The sequence below is a fragment of the Erigeron canadensis genome, chromosome 8, assembly GCF_010389155.1.
Source record: "Erigeron canadensis isolate Cc75 chromosome 8, C_canadensis_v1, whole genome shotgun sequence".
Classification (NCBI taxonomy): Eukaryota; Viridiplantae; Streptophyta; class Magnoliopsida; order Asterales; family Asteraceae; genus Erigeron; species Erigeron canadensis.
In genome coordinates, this window is record NC_057768.1 from 11123746 (window position 1) to 11143456 (window position 19711).

At 36.4% G+C, this 19711-nt stretch overlaps 3 protein-coding genes across 3 annotated transcripts; all 3 read right to left on the bottom strand.

Moving 5' to 3' along the window:
* Positions 1-434: 434 nt before the first annotated feature.
* LOC122579174 (monosaccharide-sensing protein 2-like) lies at positions 435-4982 on the bottom strand. Its single transcript, XM_043751287.1, has 6 exons — positions 4703-4982; positions 3761-3945; positions 3117-3683; positions 2137-3008; positions 1512-1699; positions 435-1199 (listed from the first exon to the last, which is right to left on the bottom strand). The coding sequence occupies exons 2-6, from the start codon at positions 3840-3842 to the stop codon at positions 764-766; spliced, it is 2145 nt and encodes a 714-aa protein (XP_043607222.1). The 5' UTR covers positions 3843-3945; positions 4703-4982; the 3' UTR covers positions 435-763.
* A 1034-nt stretch (positions 4983-6016) lies between these two features.
* LOC122578179 (eukaryotic translation initiation factor 6-2-like) lies at positions 6017-8929 on the bottom strand. Its single transcript, XM_043750085.1, has 7 exons — positions 8721-8929; positions 8544-8583; positions 7512-7608; positions 7350-7435; positions 7222-7266; positions 6827-6957; positions 6017-6550 (listed from the first exon to the last, which is right to left on the bottom strand). Exons 2-7 carry the CDS (start codon positions 8551-8553, stop codon positions 6182-6184), a joined length of 738 nt encoding a protein of 245 aa, XP_043606020.1. The 5' UTR covers positions 8554-8583; positions 8721-8929; the 3' UTR covers positions 6017-6181.
* Positions 8930-16276: 7347 nt separating this feature from the next.
* On the bottom strand, positions 16277-19437 carry LOC122580113 (plant intracellular Ras-group-related LRR protein 4-like). Its single transcript, XM_043752385.1, has 4 exons — positions 18694-19437; positions 17515-18428; positions 17259-17421; positions 16277-16713 (listed from the first exon to the last, which is right to left on the bottom strand). The coding sequence occupies exons 1-3, from the start codon at positions 19385-19387 to the stop codon at positions 17275-17277; spliced, it is 1755 nt and encodes a 584-aa protein (XP_043608320.1). The 5' UTR covers positions 19388-19437; the 3' UTR covers positions 16277-16713; positions 17259-17274.
* Positions 19438-19711: the final 274 nt, after the last annotated feature.

Consider the following 19711-nt stretch of genomic DNA (forward strand, 5'->3'; position numbering starts at 1 on the left):
AAAATATATAGAACCCCACGGTTTTCTGGTCTTCAAAAACTATAATTTTTAGATTGGATATCAGTTTCAGCCAAAAATTGAACAAAATTCTGTAATAACTGCAAGTGGCATGCACCCATGGCAAAAAATTATATTAGCAGGTTTTTTCATTTGGTGACATTGTTGTTACTTACATACTTCCAGCCGAATGGTTTTCTCAACCAGCCTGCCAACCCGTCTGACCCAATTATTAACAATGTCACGCACTTCAGGTTCGGGTTATCGGGTTTCAGGTTAGGATTGAAAATTCTAACCTTTCAAGTAGGGTTCGTGCTGGATAATGTCAACATGGCAACCTGTTACAAGCTTGATAGGTTAGCGTGAAGTTAATTTATGATGTGATCTGCCCACCTGCTAATTGTAGCTAATCCGTATACCTTTCTTAAAAGATGCACTTTTAAAAAATATGCTTCTGGTGGTACACACCATCATATATTCCAAGAACTTACCACCTAATAATTGTAGTTAAATAGTACCTGTTAAAGTGAAGGACATACAAAGCTGAAAGACATGCAATACTAATCATGGTATAAAGTATGTAACCTCAAACAAAATGAAACTTAAAGGCGAGGAAAAAAAAATTCGATACAGAATAAGATGTGAATTGTAACAAATTTATTTCACTTCTTTTCGGCATCTAAGCACACTCATTCTTCATCTCAAGCTCTGTCATACCATCATAAGGCTTTCTGTCGATACGATAATGTTTCTGATCTGAACTTGATCAATTTGATTTCTTATTAGCAGCACCCATGGCAAAGAATTCTGTAATAACTTCAAGTGGCATGCCTTTTGTTTCTGGCACTTTGAAGTAAACGAAAAACCAAGAGATGGTACACACAACTGCATAGATTCCAAAAGCACCCGCAAGGCCAATGGTGGTCAACAACACTGGAAGTGTGTAAGTAACAATAATGTCACCTATCCAAAATGTAAGTGCGCAGATGGCGATACAAAGACCTCTAACACGAGTAGGGAATATCTCAGAACAAAGTGTGTTGGGGATTGGTCCATAGCCCATCACAAAAGTGCAGAAATATACCACAACACTTATGGTGGAGATGACCGCATGGAGAATCGACCCCAGGTCGATAATATTGCTCAAAACTAAAACAATTAGTGATGCCAGAAGTACAGGAAGTGTAGCTAGCAGCAGAGCTCTGCAGAAAACCAATGAAAATGTATCAGATAACTGAAATTCGATCTTTGTCCAGATCAAAACCGGTGTGAGATGATCTATAACACATTTTGTCCAAAACTGTAAATGTGTCAGATATGATTTTAAACCTTCAATATTCAGCATTTATCTTAAGTTTGTTGCATTATAAATACACTTTGGGTGACTTTGGAGTTTCGGCCTGTTACTTTAGAGATACTTTTTCTTTCTCGCGTACGTCCTGTTAGTAATATAAAATAACCAGAATCGAATAACTCATACTTTAATGGCTAAAACTGTGAAATCTATAATATACCTTCGTCCTGCTACATCTATAAGCTTCATGGCAACACCAATACTAGGAAGCATCAAGAAAGTTGTTAGACCGCTGATGAGAAAAGAAGCTGATTCTGAACCGATTCCCATGTTTGCCAATAGAAGTCCTACCCCGGCTTGTTCCAAAATTTGAGGGGTATAATACAAAACCCCATTTATGCCCGAAAACTGTTTCAATTAGGAAACATAAGTCGTTAACACAAACTTAAGGTGTTAAATGTGCAGATTGGGTAATAGCTCAAATGTGTAACTTTATGTTAGAGGTCAAAATAAGCTTGTCTGTGCTAGGTTGGATTGACCCAAAACATTTCTTCAAAAATAGTATATTTATTACTCGTAAGAATTAGCGTGTCAAATATGATTATAGAAGGTACACTCTAATAATAATCTTGGTATACTTCTAGTAAAAGCATTTCAGAGTTTGCATTAGACTATAATATTCCAACAAATTTCCACCCATTTGACCCGTTTCCTCTTCCCTAGATAATTTTACCCATTTGACGCATCACACATATAACATAACCAAATAGACTCATTCATAAGTATATAGGTCATTCTAAAACGTAGATGTCATAAAATATTGAAGATCAAGAGTATCAACGCACCTGTTGAAGTATTTGGATCCCAACACCAACAATCAATGCTTCTTTAATACCAGGCTCAGCAAGATCAGCCCAACTAGATCCTTGTTTCGTAGATGGTGGTGCCTTGATCACACCAGCCTGGATTGGGTTCTGACCCGTTGCGTCATCTAAGCAAAGAACAGATCTACTCACAAGAGCCGAAGCTCGAACTGCATCACCATCACCTGCAATAGGGAGTGCAGCAATGGACCCACGTCTCGATTCAGCACCACCCTCTTGATGCAAATAGATCCTCTGAAGGCCCCCAGCTTTCTTCCCATCTTCGGTCTTTCGATAGGCCAACTGCCAGCCACCACCAATCCCCATGGCATTAGTCGTCTCACTAGGCTGCCTAGCATTTAACATACTACTCTTCGATATAGGGGCAATCATGTCTTTATCTACACCTGTTGAGTTACGCGATAGCAATGGACTTTTGAGATTATTATCATCAGATTCATCTCCAGATAAATTTCCTTTGTCATGATTACTCTCAACATCCCAATTTTCAGGTTTTTGCTGTTCTCCGTGAAACATGCTTCCAAAATTAGGAAATATCATACTTCTCATGCTTCCGTTTTCATTCTGTTTTTCATGGACACTTCCAAATAAAGTTACCATTGGATCCATCATATGTGCAGCCATACTTCCATGTCTAGAAGCTGCAACCAAAGAGCTTTGACCCCTAACTGGCTTAGCTACCCATGATTGTCCCTCTTCTGCACTATATAACTTGATTTGATCTTTCTCTTCAACATGATCATCACTAAGCTCATTGTCTGCATTGATCACATACTCTTCTACAGACGTTTCACCTCCTACTTCTAGACCTTCAACTAGTAATGCCATCTCCCCTGAATAAATAACAGATGTCTCAGGTAGTGTGTGCATTAAAAGTGCGTTTTTAGAAAGTGATTATATGATAGCTAATACTTAAGGTAGAATGAGTTAAGCAAACAAACCTGAGACATCTTCTTTTCCACGAAGCGCTTGCAGAACAATTCTAGCCTCGTCCATCTTACCTTTACTCACCAACCACCTTGGAGATTCAGGCAAGAAAAACACCGCCAATAGAAAGTACACAATGGAAGGTAAAGAGAGGACCCCGAGCATTGTCCTCCAACTAGCATCAGATTTTAGTGACATAAAGAACACCATAGTGTATGCTAAACACATTCCAATACTACCCGTAAACTGTGGAAGAGTATTTAATAGTCCTCTAATGTCTGAAGGGGCAGTTTCGGAAATATAAAGGGGCACAAGTGTCACAGCCAAACCTATCCCGAATCCATCAAGAAGTCTTGCTACTAGCAAAACATAAACATTTGGTGACCAAAACATTACTAGACCACTAATGAAATAAAAAAATGAAGAAACTATGAGCATAGGGCGCCTTCCAATGGCATCTGATACCGATCCCGAAAATGTTGTGATCACAGTAGCACCTATTAGTGACATTGCCACGATTAGCCCTTCGATTGTAGGTTGTGTTTCTAAATGGAATTCCTTTTTGAGGTAAAGAACAGCTCCTGCAACATTGGGTCATGCTGAATATTATGAACTTAACAACATAATGTGAAGTTATCTCAATATATAACTGATATACCTGCGATTGTGGCATTATCCCATCCTTGTAACATGTTTCCAATGGCGGCTGCAATAGCTACATACACAGCTCCCCTTGTCATTTTTTATCTTTTAGATAACAACCCGCGTAAATATTTCGGTGATTTGAGTTCAGTAATATGTGAACATCAAAAAAATTTCTTGAAAATGGCCCAATTGGTGTACCTTCACATTCCACAAAGCAATGTTAATCTAAACGCGAATTGAACATAATGTGCATCATTTTCTGCTGTTTTTCGAAAATGTTGATTTTATAGTATTAACAATATGCATGTGTATACATACAAAAGTTTGTCAATTATATAAGAAATAAAAATTTAGTATATGCTTTTGCTAGGAAAAAAAATTAAAAACTATAGTAGATGCTATAGCCATTGCTAGTAAATATACAGAAATCAGAGGTACAAACAAACAATTTCACAAAACAAGCAATTTCACACACATATATACACAAAATAACATGATAACATAATTCTTCACTACAGCAAAATCTTAAAAGGGTACCTTGAGGATGAATAAACGAAGGTATTTTAAATACCGGCTTAAGGTTTTTGGTGGCCTTAAACGAGACCAAATTTGGAGGCCTAGTTCATTAACATACTAATTAAAGTAAACAAATAAAGCCAAAAAAAAGTAATTCAACGTATGTTGTTAAAATACTAGTAAAAAGATGTGTAGAGGTTGATACAAAACCAATAAGGGTGTACCGCAATGCAAAAAATATAATGGTACCTACCCAAAAATCTAAACGCACTAAACCTACTATAAGAAAAATTGAGGCCTTGGATTTTTTGGGGCCTAAATCTATGGCTTACCCGCTATCAATATTAGAGCCGGCTGTGGGTACCTAAAACATTATGATAATGAACTCACTATATAAAAAAAGAAGCTGTTATGTTTATTAAATATGGATCAAACTCACCTTAGAACAATCATATTTATACAAACATTCATACAGAATCACGAAAATGGTAGTAGCCCATGTAATATGTCGCACTAGGGAAGCACATGCATGAGAAAGGCCATCACATATCTACCCACATGATCATAGAGAAACAAACAAAAGAAGAAATGATTAGAAGTTTCGTAATGAAAACTTTGTGGTAAATTTTTATCATATGTTAAAGAGTGAAAAAAAGAGATAGATATGGGAGGAGAAAGAAGTGGAATGAACATAAGGTCCCTGGTCATAACAAATACCAGTTCTTGTGGAAGGGGTCCTATGTTTTTACATATGAAGATCCTAAATTTAATGATATAAATATGGAAATGTGACACATCTCATGTGGAATCAAGAACAATGGTCCATTTTGTCTTGTGACATTATCATTTGTACCTAAAGTTTGTTGCCTTAAATAATGTGATTAATGGGGTTAGGGAAATGGTTCTTTGGGTCCTTAATTGGAGTTGGGGCATGTGGAAAGTGACTAGAAATGTTTGTGAGATATACAATGTAGTTATGAGTTTTTGGACCAAAGTCTTAACTAATGATTTTGATTTGATTCTTCTTTAGAGTTAAAGTAACTTCAGTTAACTTGTTATGTGATTATTTCTTGTGTTTTTTCTTATTAACAATAAGAGGTGTAATTCTATAGAGCATTTACTTGTTACACGAAACTATAACATAACTATTAAACAGTAAATTTCGAAAACGAAGAAAGGATTCCATATGGATCCAAATGTTTACAGAGTGGACCTTCAGAAAATGTTGTGCACGTAAAAACTGTTTGGTTGGGCGCCAACAACCATTCTCTCCAGACCATAAACCAAAACAATGTTGGTTAAGTCTGAGTTAGCCCTGCACATGTTCAAGTGCTTATAACTATATAAAATACTTATCAAAGGACAAACGATTAACCTTCATAATCATATTTAGTACTTGGAAAGCACAGAAGTTGTAAGTTATAGTGAAGGGGAAATCATTGGTACTGCATTTGATCAAAAGAAAATAAATTCCATTTAGCTCCTGAAAACTATTAAATGTACATACTGGAACCAGGTGTGTAGTGCTGCTCATAATACGAAAGCTTTGCCCTATCAAGAAATGTGCCCATCTATAAAAACAGTACCTTTTTTCCTGTGATCAGATACTTCCAAAATATCCTCACCAAGTGCCTTCCTAATTCACTTCAAAATACAATAAACACATACAGATCCAAGGTAATAATTAAGGATGCATCCTTCGATTTTTTCAAAGAAGAGCATACTCTAGTTATACTAATGTCCAAAAGCGTTATGTTGAACATGTACAGTGATTTTCATTCCAGGATCACCATCTCATCACAACATAATACTGAAAAACATAAGTTGGGACATAATAAAATAAAAACTGAGCATAAGAGGCAACAACAAAAAAACTTTAAACAGAGAAAGTAGTAACATCGTAAGTGTTTGTTTTGCTTCAAACATATGTGTCAACTAATGAATTCCTTATCTCATTAGCAATAGCATCAGGTCGACCTTCTCTCAATTTGAAAATGTTCTCGATCACTGAGAGCTCGGTTGCAGTGGTGTCTGATCCACAAAATGCGGTCCAATCATTAACAGTTAACCCACCAGCTATTACTTCACTGCCACGGTTCACCGTGCCTGCAACCAAAGGAACCTGGAGGAGGGTTGAAAGCTCATCCAAGTCCTCGATGGATGTGTGTGGGTGAACCAGGCCACCTTTATTTGTAAAAGCACAGTAGCTACCCACAAGAACATTGCCTGCAATTGTCTGGCGAAAAACTTCAACTCCAAGCACATCAGCTATCATTTCCTCTGTTTCCTGAAAAAATAACCACAAGTATTAGCAAGGATATGTCCCAAGTGGTTAGCACCCTCTCTCATGATGTAGTTTAATAACTTCATATTTCCTCCATGAAATGATGGTCAAACAAAAAACTTCACAGAGTCTTCTTATGAAAGAAAATACTGTCATATATAGTTGTTTGACTCTTGAAATATCAAATGAAATAATTTGACACAACTCTACCAAGTATTTCAACAGCTTCTCGTCCACTAGCCTCAGTATCTAGACAAAACTAATATTAATTAAGGTTACCTTGTCAAGATCAGTATGTGTAAGACCAACATAATCATTGCACGCCATGACATTACCAAGAGCAGATAACTTTTCATTAATTCTCTGAACAACAACTGCATCAGGCAGGCTGTTCCTCAAGTGTTGAAGCTCTATAAACAGATTAAAGCATTAGTAAAGGGTCAGATTGATAACTGAATAATATGTAATATTAGTCACAAACAAAATCCAATATTAAAGTTAAAATGCAAACAGGTTAGATGATTTTACCAATATTATTGTACTTGAAACCTCGTTTTCAAAGTTATAATTACATTTGACCTTTCAAATGTCAATATACGAAACTAGAAAACTTTAAATACAACAACTTGGAATATTAGATATTTCACAATGAAGCTATTGCAAAATAGCCTTACCTTGGTCAGTAGTAGTATGAGGCAAGAGAAGGCCTTTCTTATTTCCTACAAAAGAACATCTAAAATTTAATGCTCATAGCCAATGGACAGATTGTAATAAAGATTGGAAAATCTTGTAAAGCATTTACCGACGCAAAGCCTTCCAATTATCCTTGTACCGCCGATTGAAGTTTTAATAACGGGAATAACATCAGCCAGTTCAGACTCAAAGACGCTGCAATAAACATATTCAACTATTTGTAACATGTTCATATAGGTCGCAACACAACACCAAATAAACCATTAAAAACCTGTAGAAACTTTCAGAGCCTTCATTTGCTACCAAGCAGTAAGCATTGGTCAGTTTTGTAAATACCCCAATTTCAGATGAGTTCTCAAAACGTAGCCCTGTATAGATACATGCGCCGTCAGGAGAGTATTTCAAAACAAAACAGGTTTGTTTACACAAAACCCAGAAATTAGGTTTGTTCCAAATGATTTATCAAATTTGAACTTTCTACATGAACACTAATAATTTTCAAAGATAGTTCAGATTCCGTTTAAAATCCAGATTACTGGTAAAAGATCATATGTGGAGGAGCATATGTTACAATAAAAGGGATAACTGCACTATCCAATTTATTACATTTTATTAATACATCCAACTTCCTAGCTGTCAACTAAAACGGGTAAACAGGTGAGGTTTTCCCTATTCAGGTTACCTCTGACGGGCAAGTGTTTTGACTTGGATCTACATTGCCTAGCTGGGATATCATGTGACCGTTTTCGAACCCTTACTTGACATCCCCAAGATTTGTAAATAGCAGTATTTGAACCTAAGACCCCTTGTAGATATCTCAAGAGTCAAGATGTTAAACACTAGGCAACCTTGGAGGTCATTTCTAACCGTCTATTATAAAATGAACTTTTCACGTTTAACATATCCAACCTCTATAGCTTAAAGAGAAGCGGCCTGGCGTCAAAATTTCTCATATGGCTACTAGGTCAGGTAAAAAAAGGATAACCAAATACATTGGACGCGTTTTAAGTTGGATAATAACAATAGCATAATATAACAAAGTTGGATACATCCGGTTCAATTATCCCTAAATAAATGGAAAGATGTCAAATAAACTTAACACCAAGAAACATACTCTTACAACGTGCTCTCCCATTGTTAACAAAAACCCGGAGTTTGCTAATAACAGCCCTTACAGATTTGGTTAACTAGTGTTATACATATCGGTCAAAAATGATTTCCAGGGGGGCGATTAACTTACTTCTATGTACAATATCCCAAAATCCTAATTATAATGTAAAAACATCAGAGAAAAGATACTTACTTATCGCCATTGAGAAAGCAATAAATTCACTTGGAGAAACCTGTCACAAAATACGAAACAATTATTAATTATTACTTGGATAACAGACGATATTGATGATGATTTTTTTAAGTCAACTAATAAAAAATAATTAAATAGTCAGTCACAAAAAGAGCTGTTCGTATGTTGATCGCTTGCCTTTTTTGGAGGAAAAAGATAGAAGGAATAGAAATGTTGGAAGGAATGGAGATTTAAAATGATGAATCAGGAAACCTCCTCAGGTGCAATAAAGTAAATTATATTAGGGGGTTTTCCTTGGTGGAAAAATTGGTTTTGGGGGCTTTTATTATTTATTGGATGGATTGGATTCCCGGAACTTGGTGACCAAGTTATGATCATCTACTTGAACCGCAAGCTCGTCCTGCACCGATTATAAAAAGGAATTTCCCAACCTGGCCCAATAATTAACTTCTAGTAACCATTTTTTTATTTTTTAAATGTTGGAATACTAAGAGTAAGTAACTAACCACAAATGCAGCCTTCAACGAGTTTTGGGTTCCAATACCTCGACGGTGTATGGGGAAGGTTAAGATGTAGACAGTCTTACCCCTACCACGACGGTATAGAGAAGCTGCTTCCAGGTTCTATCTAAAGATAGAATAGGACCTCTGGCCTTGCAAGGGATAAGGATAGAACCCATGACCTCTGTCTCCATAGACAAGAGTGTTAACCACTTGATCCAACCTTGCTGCTTAAAAGTAACTCCCAATGTCGTCTTCCACAGGTTTTGGGTCCCAATACCATCTTCGACGGTGTATGGGGGAGGTTGATATGTAGACAGCCTTACCCCTACCAAAGGTAGAGAGGTTGCTTCCAGGTTCTACCATAGGTAGAAAAGGACATCCTGCCTTGCTGGGCATGAGGATCGAACCCATGACCTCTGTTTCCAGAGGCATGAGCTCCAACCACTGATCCAACCCGACTGGTTTTAAATGTTGGAAAATAATAAATTGTAATACCCCACCGTTGGCGGAAACATGAAGTGTCATGAAAAGTACAGCACGACATGGAATTACATAGATACTGCTAAATGAAATAGAATATAATAAATATATTCTCAAAAATATGAGTTCAAGTCATGACAGTGCTAAAATAGCTTATTACAACCAAGTTCAAAAAGAAATAATCCAAGGCATGTAGCCTTAAAGTCTGACAATTAATAAGGAGGACTAATCTCCGAAGTCCAGCCTAGCATAGCAGTCTTTATCCCTGATTAGCCTGAGCACCTGAAAAGTATACTAAAACATGTCAACACAAAGGTTGGTAAGTCCGTAGGTTTTATGTCAAAAGTCTAGTCAAAGAAATAAGTCGTTTGTCGATTCTTTTAAGTCTAAACAAGTAATAGTTCATATATAACGAGCAGAGTTACGCCACAACAAGTCCAATTGTCTCAATGTCTCAAACTCTCAAAGTCCGGCCTTACGGTACCTGCCTTAGTCCAAAGTCTCAAGTCTCCAATACACATAAAAGCACGTCATATAAGCACGTCAATAAGCACAACAACAAAAACATAATCACACACGCACAACAAGACAAAAGCACGTCAAATGGCACAAGTAACTCTATACGCACAGGCTCAATATTGAACATAAAGCAGAAATCGACAAAACAGTTTGAAAAATAAGTATACTTTCCACCCCAAAACTTGTAATAAAAAGGGGGGCTACGAAACTCACCTGAAAGGTGTTATGAAAGTATAATGAACGAGCACGACAAGCACAATCAAAGTCCACGACAATCAACACCTATCAATAGTACATGGCAAGTCACAATGAAAGTCTTTTGTATTAAGTCTTAGCCTATTAGAAATGCCTTTAAGTCCATATGTCTTTATTTAACTTTTAAAACGACGTTTGTTAAAATTTACGAGACTCGAATAAACCGAACAAGAGTCTGGATTTGACACCAATGACCTTTCTTAAGTTTAAAATATATTATTTTATCAATACAACCTGATTTGAAAACATTACATAGCCCAAAATAAGTTTTACTCGAATTTAATCAAAATTAGACGAAACCGGAGATTTTAACCGAAAAGCTTACAAAACCGAAACCAGTTGAGGTTGAGCTCAACCTTATGGTTGAACTCGACCAACCAAAAATGTTATTTTGAAACCATTTAATCATACGTTAATCAATTGGACCAAAACTACACTTTTTGAGAAAACTAGTCAAGTTTAAGAACCGATTAAGCTCGTATGGACACGAAGGGCCAAAGAAATCGATTATATGAGTAGGAAAGTGGTTGAACTCGACCATGACAGGTCTAGTTAGACCTGGACAGAGGTCAAAATGAGTTCTTCCCAATACTTAAGGGTCCGAGAGTTAAAACAAATCATTTTGGGTCAAGCTAGTAACTTTACGAGACGTTTAAGCGACAAAACCTATGAGAGGTTGAACTAGACCAGAAGAGGTCGACCTAGACCTAGTTTAGGTCGAGCTAGACCTGCCTAAGTCGAGCTAGACCAGGTAGAGGTCGAGCTAGACCTGTTCGGGGTCGGATTTGGACGCATTTTGATCAAAAACGACGATTTCGATGCTATTTTTGTTAAAACGACGTAGATTATGGCTAGCCAATTCATACCCATGGATCTTGGATGCACAAAATTTACACAAATCAGTACAAAAAGGGTGATGTTTGACCGATTTCATACATAATGTGATTGACAATTGCACAAATCTTGATCTAGGATACGAAATCGACTAGTTTTTGAGTCTTTTAGCCAAGTAAAGGATATCTTCAATTTGTAGTTGCACAAAACCAATTACATAAGTGCATAACGAGTCGAATCAAACCTTAATCAAGGTTCAATTTCAGTTCTTACACACAAATGTAACCGAAAGATGCACAAACAATAATCAAAGACATGATTCGCTTAGCTTTTGATAAATACCGAAAAAGTAAACGTATATATACATATAGAACGAATTAAATAGATGAAGAACAGTCTTACCCACGTTTTTGATGATGATTATGATAATACACACTTGTTTCTTGATCGATGATTGAAGCCTTGATTGATTTACACGCGTTTAGAATCGAAAATCAATAGAAAATTTTGCTAGAATTTTTGAAAGAAAACCTTGAGTGTGTGTGTAGCTATGTGAACGACCAAAACAAGAAAAAGAGGGCAAAAGGCTGGTCTTCTATTTATAGGGAGAGCCAAGGGAGGGGAGGTCCGTCAGACTAACGGAACGCCTGACAGTTTTAGTCCTTTTTGCTTACCGAACGAACACCGAATGTCATAGAAATGATTTGACCATATTTTATGATATATTTTTGAATTACGAACCCAACGACTAGTCACATGACCATATTTGACTCACGAAAGTATTTTAAGTCTTTATTTAAGCATTTCTATTAAACAGCTAGTCTTCCTCAAACATTCGCACCAAGTCTTAAAAAGTCTAAAACACTAGTATACAATAAAATGACATGTTTTAATCATACTTTAATCCATAAAAACTCACGTCTTTAGACTTATGTTTGACGGTTACTAACCTTATTCGAACGGAAAAGTACAGTCAGACGAACGCTCAGGTGACGGTTGTTACATAAATCAACCTAATAATCAACTTAACAATATGATTATGCTACATCAAAAGTAAGAGATTGAGATATAAAATGAGTGTACACATGTCATGTGATAAATGCTTTAAGTTGATTATTAGGTTGATTTGTTAAATTGATCTAACATTTTCCTTTAACGTTATATTAATCCACTTCTAATGTATGTGATTAAAACTATGACTCTAAAAAATCCCTTAATTAATTTATCCTTAGTGATACTCGAAATCAGATGGATCATTTCACAATCAAAAACTTTACCAATGAATTACTTCTTTTTTTTTTTTTGAAGATTAACTTTCATTCACATTCGCCTCACCGCCAAATCGGTGATGAGGTATCATATGCAAACACCAATATCACAAATTAAAATTACACCAATCTTCCCAAGTAAGAGACAAATTACTCCCTCAAATCCTATACCAAAGAAAGCCAAGGGCTTTAACATTCGAAACAATCTTCTCAACCTTAACATCCCCATTTAAGAACTTTTTATTATTCTCCGGGCTTTCCAAATGCTCCAAACAAACTATAAAAATATGCCTTTGAGGATCTGCCTTGCCTTCTAGGTCTTCGGAACCTTATAAACTTCAAATAAATCCGTTGCAGAGAAAAAGAAGAAAAAAGGGACCTTACACCATGAGCAGACCTGGAGCCAAACTTCCTGGGCCACCTCGCAATCGCAAAACAAATGATCAATGTGTTCGTCTTCCTTATCACACAAACCACATAAGAGTTGGGATCTGATTCATTCCCATGCACCACATGAAGATATTACACTTTCGTGGTAACCATTTAGTCCATTTAAATGCCTTCCAATTGTTATAATCTTTATTACTGTTGAGAAATTTCTTAGCCTCTTTAACTGTAAAAGTCGACACGTTCTCGCCTATCCAACACCAGCTATCCTTTCTATTAACCAGCTTGATCCCCTCCAAGATTCTATCTAGATCAGTTGCTTCACTCAAGAAGTCTTGAGATAAAGCCGCCGACTCACCATCACTGAAACTTTGGAACCTGTTCAAACTGTTACTATACATGTCAGCCACCACCTAAGTTTTCTTTATGTCTATTTGGAACAGATTATTATATTTTTAACAGTAATCTATCATACTTTTAAACTACACAATTCTCTAGCATGGTGTAATGTAAACCTTTGGTATGAAAAAAATACACCACCCCCTACTAATTGATAAAAAAAAAATTGATTTATCTTGATAAGGACACATGAAATTATTTAATGAATAGAGATTTTTTTCAATTTAAAAGTAATTTAAGAAGTAAAGTTTGAAAGACTCTTGATTTTTTTGATTTTTAAATTAAAATCAAGAGTCAATATTTTAAAAAAACCTTTGAATCTTGAAAATTACTTTTAATTTAACGTTTAAAAATTCTTTAATTTACTTTCAAGTTGGGTAAGTTGAGATAACTCCAATCTTTATTTGATTGAGTGTACGTAGTCATGCCTTTATTTTTATTTTTATTTTTTTTACAAATTGACATGTAAATCCTTCACCCTTAATTATCTACATTGAAATAAATTTAGAATTGAAGACAGAACATTATTTTTTTTATAAAGGTGAATTTCGTTGTAAATTTTGTATCGTGATTTGATAACAGGAGGTTTTAGCATACGTTGTCTTAAGCGGATCTACGCTAGAGAGTTCTCTCGAAGTAGAAATGTCTATTTCAAATACCCGATGGGGGGAAACCCCCTATTAATCCGTCCGAAGGTATGACGATTAATAAGGGTAAACTCTGCCTACTCAGACTTGAACCTGGGTAAACTCAAGCCAAGTCCTCATAAAGAGACTTTCTATGTCCTCTCAAGTAAGGACGGCAACGGGCCTGGTATTTGGTGGTTGGTTCCAGGGAGCTAGTCGGTTCCTGGCATTCGAGTTATCTACCGACCCAGACCCGGACCCGACGGGTCCCCGTTTAATTACTATTTGTCGGGTAACGGGTTTCCCCGCGGGTAATCGGGGATTTGTTATTATTAATTTTTTTTTCAAAATAAAGATTGGTCTAAGCATTTGGATGATGCAAAATGTTACTGGGTGACTTCGGAGCAAACTTAATAAATGCATTATGATTTATGAACTTTTGGTTACAGTGTAACATCGACTTCGATAAGGAAAAAAATGCTAACTAAAATATTTGTATGTGATTTCGAGGGGCTGAAGTATTGAATTTGATATTTTGATGATTCTAACTAATTGTATTTGGAGAACCATTAAGGAATATGCTTTAAGATGTAAACATACTATTATTATGTAATTAATATATACGAGTCGGGTATACGGGTTCGGGACGGTTTCGGGTATACGGGTCGGGTATGCGGGTTTTCAATCAAACCCGTCCCCGGACCCGAACCCGGTTAAAGTATTAAAACAATCTCCATACCTGGCCCTAGACCCGCATACCAGACCAAAATTGTTGGGTTTCGGATTTACCCTTCGAGTACGGGTTCATTTGCCATCCCTACTCTCAAGACTTAACAGTTAACGATTGGACTGTATTTTGTGTAGGGAAGATGATAAGTAATGTCATTTCGTGGGTTGAATTCAAAGCGAACGCCCATTTTGATTATTTGAGTTTTTAATATTCAAAAATTTTAATTCCAAAACGTTATGTCAATCTAGGATCCTAACGTCCCTATGAGACTTGAATTAGCAAATCAAATCATATCATATACGATATGTATTCCGATATTGTTGTATTGCATTTCAAATAGTAGACAACTAGACGTTGTGCTGCCTATAATTCAATTGGCTTCTAATAGTGTTAGTGATTATGACATTAAGCAATATAATCGCAATACGATATGATACGTAACAAAATTTCACTTGATATTAGGGGTTGATTAACACCCAACCCCTCTGGCAACTTCACAACAAAGTTAATGAGATCAAGGATTCAAAAGGCAGCATATGGACCAAACCCCTGGGTTTTCCCATGGATTCGACTTGCCCCCATCAAAGTAAATGTCATGGGATGGCGTCTCGAATTAAACCATCTACCAACCTCTGATCAGTTACAAAGAAGAAACATAACTCTTGACTCTTACATATGCCCGATGTGTAAAAGTCGCCCTGAAACTGCAGCACATTTGTTTCTTAATTGTACCTTTGCAGATTCACTGTGGTCATACTTCCTGTCTTGGTGTAATGTTCCAGTCAGTAAGCCGTCCAGCATAAGAGACTTATTCACCTTTAACAAGCCCTCCCAGTTCGAAAAAAGAAAGAGAAAACTTATCAACCTAATCATCCTGGCATACTGTTGGACAATATGGAACCTTAGAAACGAAAGTCTATTCAACAACAAGCACCCAGCTTTTCGATATGCCATCAAGCACCTGAAAACCACCAGTTACCAGTGGCCAACAAACCGCTCCAGCATAATATCGATTGGCCAAGTTGGAATAACATTAAGTTCTGGAACACTTGTTCTGTCCCTCTTTACAGTAGCATTATGTTGTTTTTTATCTTCTTTACTTTTCTCCCTGTAATCCTAGCTACTCGCTAGTCCTCCTATGAATAAATGTTCGAATGTTCAAAAAAAAAAAAAAACACAAAAAACAGAAACACCCAACCCCAATTTATCCTTATGAATAGGATTCCCCAAGACTTGTAATTAGTTGCATGACAAATTATAAAATTATGTTTTCTTTTTTATGGATCATATACTCACTTGTATACTTCCTTCTATGAAAATGAAGAAGTACCATTCCAGTCACAAAGCGAAGGTTTCTTTATTACCAAACGTCAACTCATGCATGATGATAAACCTTATTGCCGTCTCCTAAAAATGAAGGCTTGTTCACTGAGATAACCATAATCATGGCCATGATGTCCATTTTTCATGAAATAAGAGACACCTTATGTTTGGATGCCACCAATTATATAAGCATAAACATATATTATATACTTAGGCCTGGCAAAATGGGTGGGGCGGGCGGGGCGGGGTAACTGGACAACACGGGTGTGGGTCGAAATGTGTGCAGGTCCAAATGGGTCATTCAAGAATGTGGGTCTATGGGTACGATTGGGTATTGATTGGCAGGCTAAAGTCAGTGTACCCATGACAATGCTAGAACTCCGCACAAAAACCTTACCTTACTCCATAGAACTAAATTTTCAATGTACTTAATGCGAACTTTTACAAATGTACTTCAATATATAGTTTTCTTCTACAAATAAAATTGCACCAAGTCATTCAATGTATCCGTATCAAAAGATATATATAGGATAGAAGTCAATGAAGATCCAAAGTCCAAATCAGCCGGTCAGGTTTGGTTTTAAACTCGAGAATTCGTACAGCGATAATGTTATCATGAGAAAGTACCAATCACTTAAGGCTTCCCAAATGCATGTGGTTATGAGGAAACTTAGGAAATTATAGCACCCGAAAGTTTCTAGGCAGACATTTGCAGGCGATATTCGTGTTGGCATTCTTAGATAATTAGATTGATCCGGCAAGGTCCGTTTCACAATTTCCTTTGGTGGCTGGCGCTGTGAAACAGATGGTGAAGCAATAGCCAGTGACCCAGTTAATGATTCAACTCTGTTTTGAGGAAAAACGATTAACATTTTAACAAGATGATCTCAAAAACATATGATGGAATCTCATATCCCCTCTTATAAATTTTTCAATGCATGTGCTCTGGTTAAAACATGAGTATCATCATGTCAGAATTGTAAGCCCAGAAGTTTAATGAAAGCATATCAGAATTTTAGTGTCAGGTGTGTGTTTTAGAGATCGTTGGGTTCTGTTTATCGAGCCCACTTTTTATCATATCAAAATAGGTGGCCAAGGCAAATCGCAGAAGTATCAAACTAATCTTACTCCTAATCGTACTATAACTTGATTAAAAATACAGGACCATCACTTACAACTTCTTTAGCCTAAAAAAATGAAATCTTAAGTACTGTGCCTCCCGAAAGTCATAATATGACCTTTAACGGTCTGCAGATGTTAATAACTATCATCAATGTTAACATACTGCCTATATCAAACTTGCACGACAGAATAACATATATGATCTGCAAATCTATTCAGGATAGGTCGATAGGATCAAGAAATAGAATAGAAGTGTATAATAAACCTACAAGAATCTGAAGCAAATTAGGCAGCCACACAGTCAAGAGGATGACGCTTTCTTTTGTTAGAGCTTGAAAAGAGGAAAAACCGAGTCCAAGACTTCTTGGGTTTGAGAGGTTGCTCCTTCAAATCCTTTTTTTCATGAACTTCACCCATGTACCGAACAACAGCCTAGAGACCAAAAAATAATTAAAGACATATACCAAAATAGCCATAGAGTTGAAAGATTTATATATGTACAATAAGATGAAAAAGACAATTCACCTGGGCGCCTTTCTCAAGTATGTTAGTTGGTGGTAGTTCTAATGGATTCCCTTCCACTTTAAGCTCACGTAACTCCGATAGCATCCTAAATGAGTTTGGAAGGACTCGTATTTGGTTATTGCTCATATTCAACTCTTCCAAATGCTCAAGGTTTCCAATGGATCTTGGTAAGGATGTTAAATCAGCAAAGTTGTTGCTAATATCAATCTTGGTGAGTGTAGTAGCAAAACATAAGCTTTCAGGCACCGATTCTAGCTCGTTGAAGCTTACATCAAGTTGTCGTATGCTTTTTAAAGACGACATGGTGGTTGGTAACTTACAGATGTTGTTATAACGAACAGATAGTTTCTCTAACGACTCTATTCTTCCTACAGCTTCTGGCAAGGCTTTAAGTTTGTTATAGTCTGCAATGAGTTCTTTGAGGGATAAGCAATGACCAATAGAATGTGGAATTTCTTCTATATCATTAGTCTCAATATGCAGTTTTTGTAGACTAACGAGTGAACCAATCGAATCAGGAAGAATAGAAAGGCTGTTAGAACTCAAATCAAGTTCTTGAAGGTGGATTAAGTTACCGAAAGTTGCAGGGAGAGACGTCAATAAGTTTCCGTGTAAATCAAGATGGATTAAGCTAGCAAGACTCCCTATGGATTCCGGGAGCTCCATCATCTTGTTTGAATGTAAATCTAGTTTTGTTAATGATGAAAGGCTTCCAATGGAAGATGGTAATGAAACAAGGTCGTTTTCAGATAGATCTAGTGTGGTTAGACTCGATAACTTCCCTATTGAATCGGGAAGCCAATCGATTTGCTCCATGAGCTTATTACAAAGATTAAGATTTTTGATTCCTTTCTTTGAAGACACTTCAATCAAACTAGCAAGCTTTATAAGACTCATTTTGTCACCTTCTTGCCCTACAAAATACAACCATTGTTTTAATCAAAGCCAATTATGACATATCAAAAAATTAGACTTCAAGTAACAAAAATGAATTTCACAATAGTAGTAACTAAATTGCCATCACCACTTAGGTGAGGTGGTAGAGGCTTTGACCTCTTGGAGAAAAAATCAGGGGACGTTCAAATCTAGACAATGGTGTATTATGAAGTTTATAGAGTAAAAGTAAGAAGTAGAATAGGATTTGCTGTTAAAAAAAAAGGTAACTAAATTTGAACTCACCAGAAGTAATAGTAGATTTTAAACTAGAATCCACAATTTGTGGCATGGCAAAATCACTTGATCTATAGCCGGCTCCCATCACGCTCCCATAAAACGCAGACTTGGAACTCTTCACATAGCTATCATCTCTAGTGACCAACTGAGATCTTTTAACAGCCTCTTTATCAAAGGGCAAGCTAGAAGATGAAACAGTAGACACACTCAAAATGCTAGAGTTACTTAAACCTGCACTAGAGACAGAAGCTGGATTTGTTGAAGGCGAAGAACTACTAGAGCTCGACGTAATCGATGATTGGGCACTATTATTGCCATTAGTAGTAGTAGGAGTGTTAGTATAATTAGTAGTAAAAGAGGAAGTACAACATTTGGAAGCTTTCTGAATCATGTCATCAAATTGTTGATGATGGTTTTCAAGTTCTAGCAATTTAACAGCATCTCTTTTCTGTTCTTTACTTTGGAACTGGACTAAATGTTTCTGCATATCTAACAACACATTAAAGAGATCTTCAGGGATATGTTTTCTCCTCTTTTGTTTGCTAATGCTTTCGAGCCTCGACTGTTCTTCATGATCTGCATTTCGGATCAGTATCAAGGCAGCTTCGACGTCATCCATTCCTGGTCTTTGGGGAAGAGATCTATGAATTCTCATTATCTCTTCCACTACCTCATCTACTGATTTTACAGACAAATCCATATCAAGTGTGTGCAGTGCTTGTACATGTATTTGTTTGTGTGTTTTGGTTAGTGTTTGTACATACAAAATGTAGTCTACATGTTAAAGCCAGAGACCCTGTATTTAAGAGAATATTGATCAAAGATAGCACGCAACAATTTCCATTTTTAAGAATAAAACGAGTATAATTTTATAAAAGATCTTTTAATTAATGGAAATTATAAACATAACCTACGAAGTACTTCCAAATTAATTAAATGTAAGCACTTAATATATTACGGGTTATCATTCCGCGCAATACGGCGGTTGTAGTAGGCACGACGATCTAGTAATGTTGGTGACGGT

Excerpts from the sequence above, each read along its gene's own strand:
- LOC122580113 (XM_043752385.1), bottom strand. The coding sequence starts at position 19,387 with ATGGATTTGTCTGTAAAATCAGTAGATGAGGTAGTGGAAGAGATAATG. Across the intron at positions 18,429-18,693 it reads AAAATCTACTATTACTTCTG|GGCAAGAAGGTGACAAAATG; the intron begins GTGAGTTCAAAT and ends TGTATTTTGTAG. Across the intron at positions 17,422-17,514 it reads TACTTGAGAAAGGCGCCCAG|GCTGTTGTTCGGTACATGGG; the intron begins GTGAATTGTCTT and ends TTTGGTCTCTAG.
- LOC122578179 (XM_043750085.1), bottom strand. Across the intron at positions 6,958-7,221 it reads TCATACTACTACTGACCAAG|AGCTTCAACACTTGAGGAAC; the intron begins GTAAGGCTATTT and ends ATCTGTTTATAG. Across the intron at positions 6,551-6,826 it reads CACATACTGATCTTGACAAG|GAAACAGAGGAAATGATAGC; the intron begins GTAACCTTAATT and ends TTATTTTTTCAG.
- LOC122579174 (XM_043751287.1), bottom strand. The coding sequence starts at position 3,842 with ATGACAAGGGGAGCTGTGTATGTAGCTATTGCAGCCGCCATTGGAAAC. Across the intron at positions 3,684-3,760 it reads GGATAATGCCACAATCGCAG|GAGCTGTTCTTTACCTCAAA; the intron begins GTATATCAGTTA and ends CCAATGTTGCAG. Across the intron at positions 1,700-2,136 it reads GGATCCAAATACTTCAACAG|TTTTCGGGCATAAATGGGGT; the intron begins GTGCGTTGATAC and ends TAATTGAAACAG.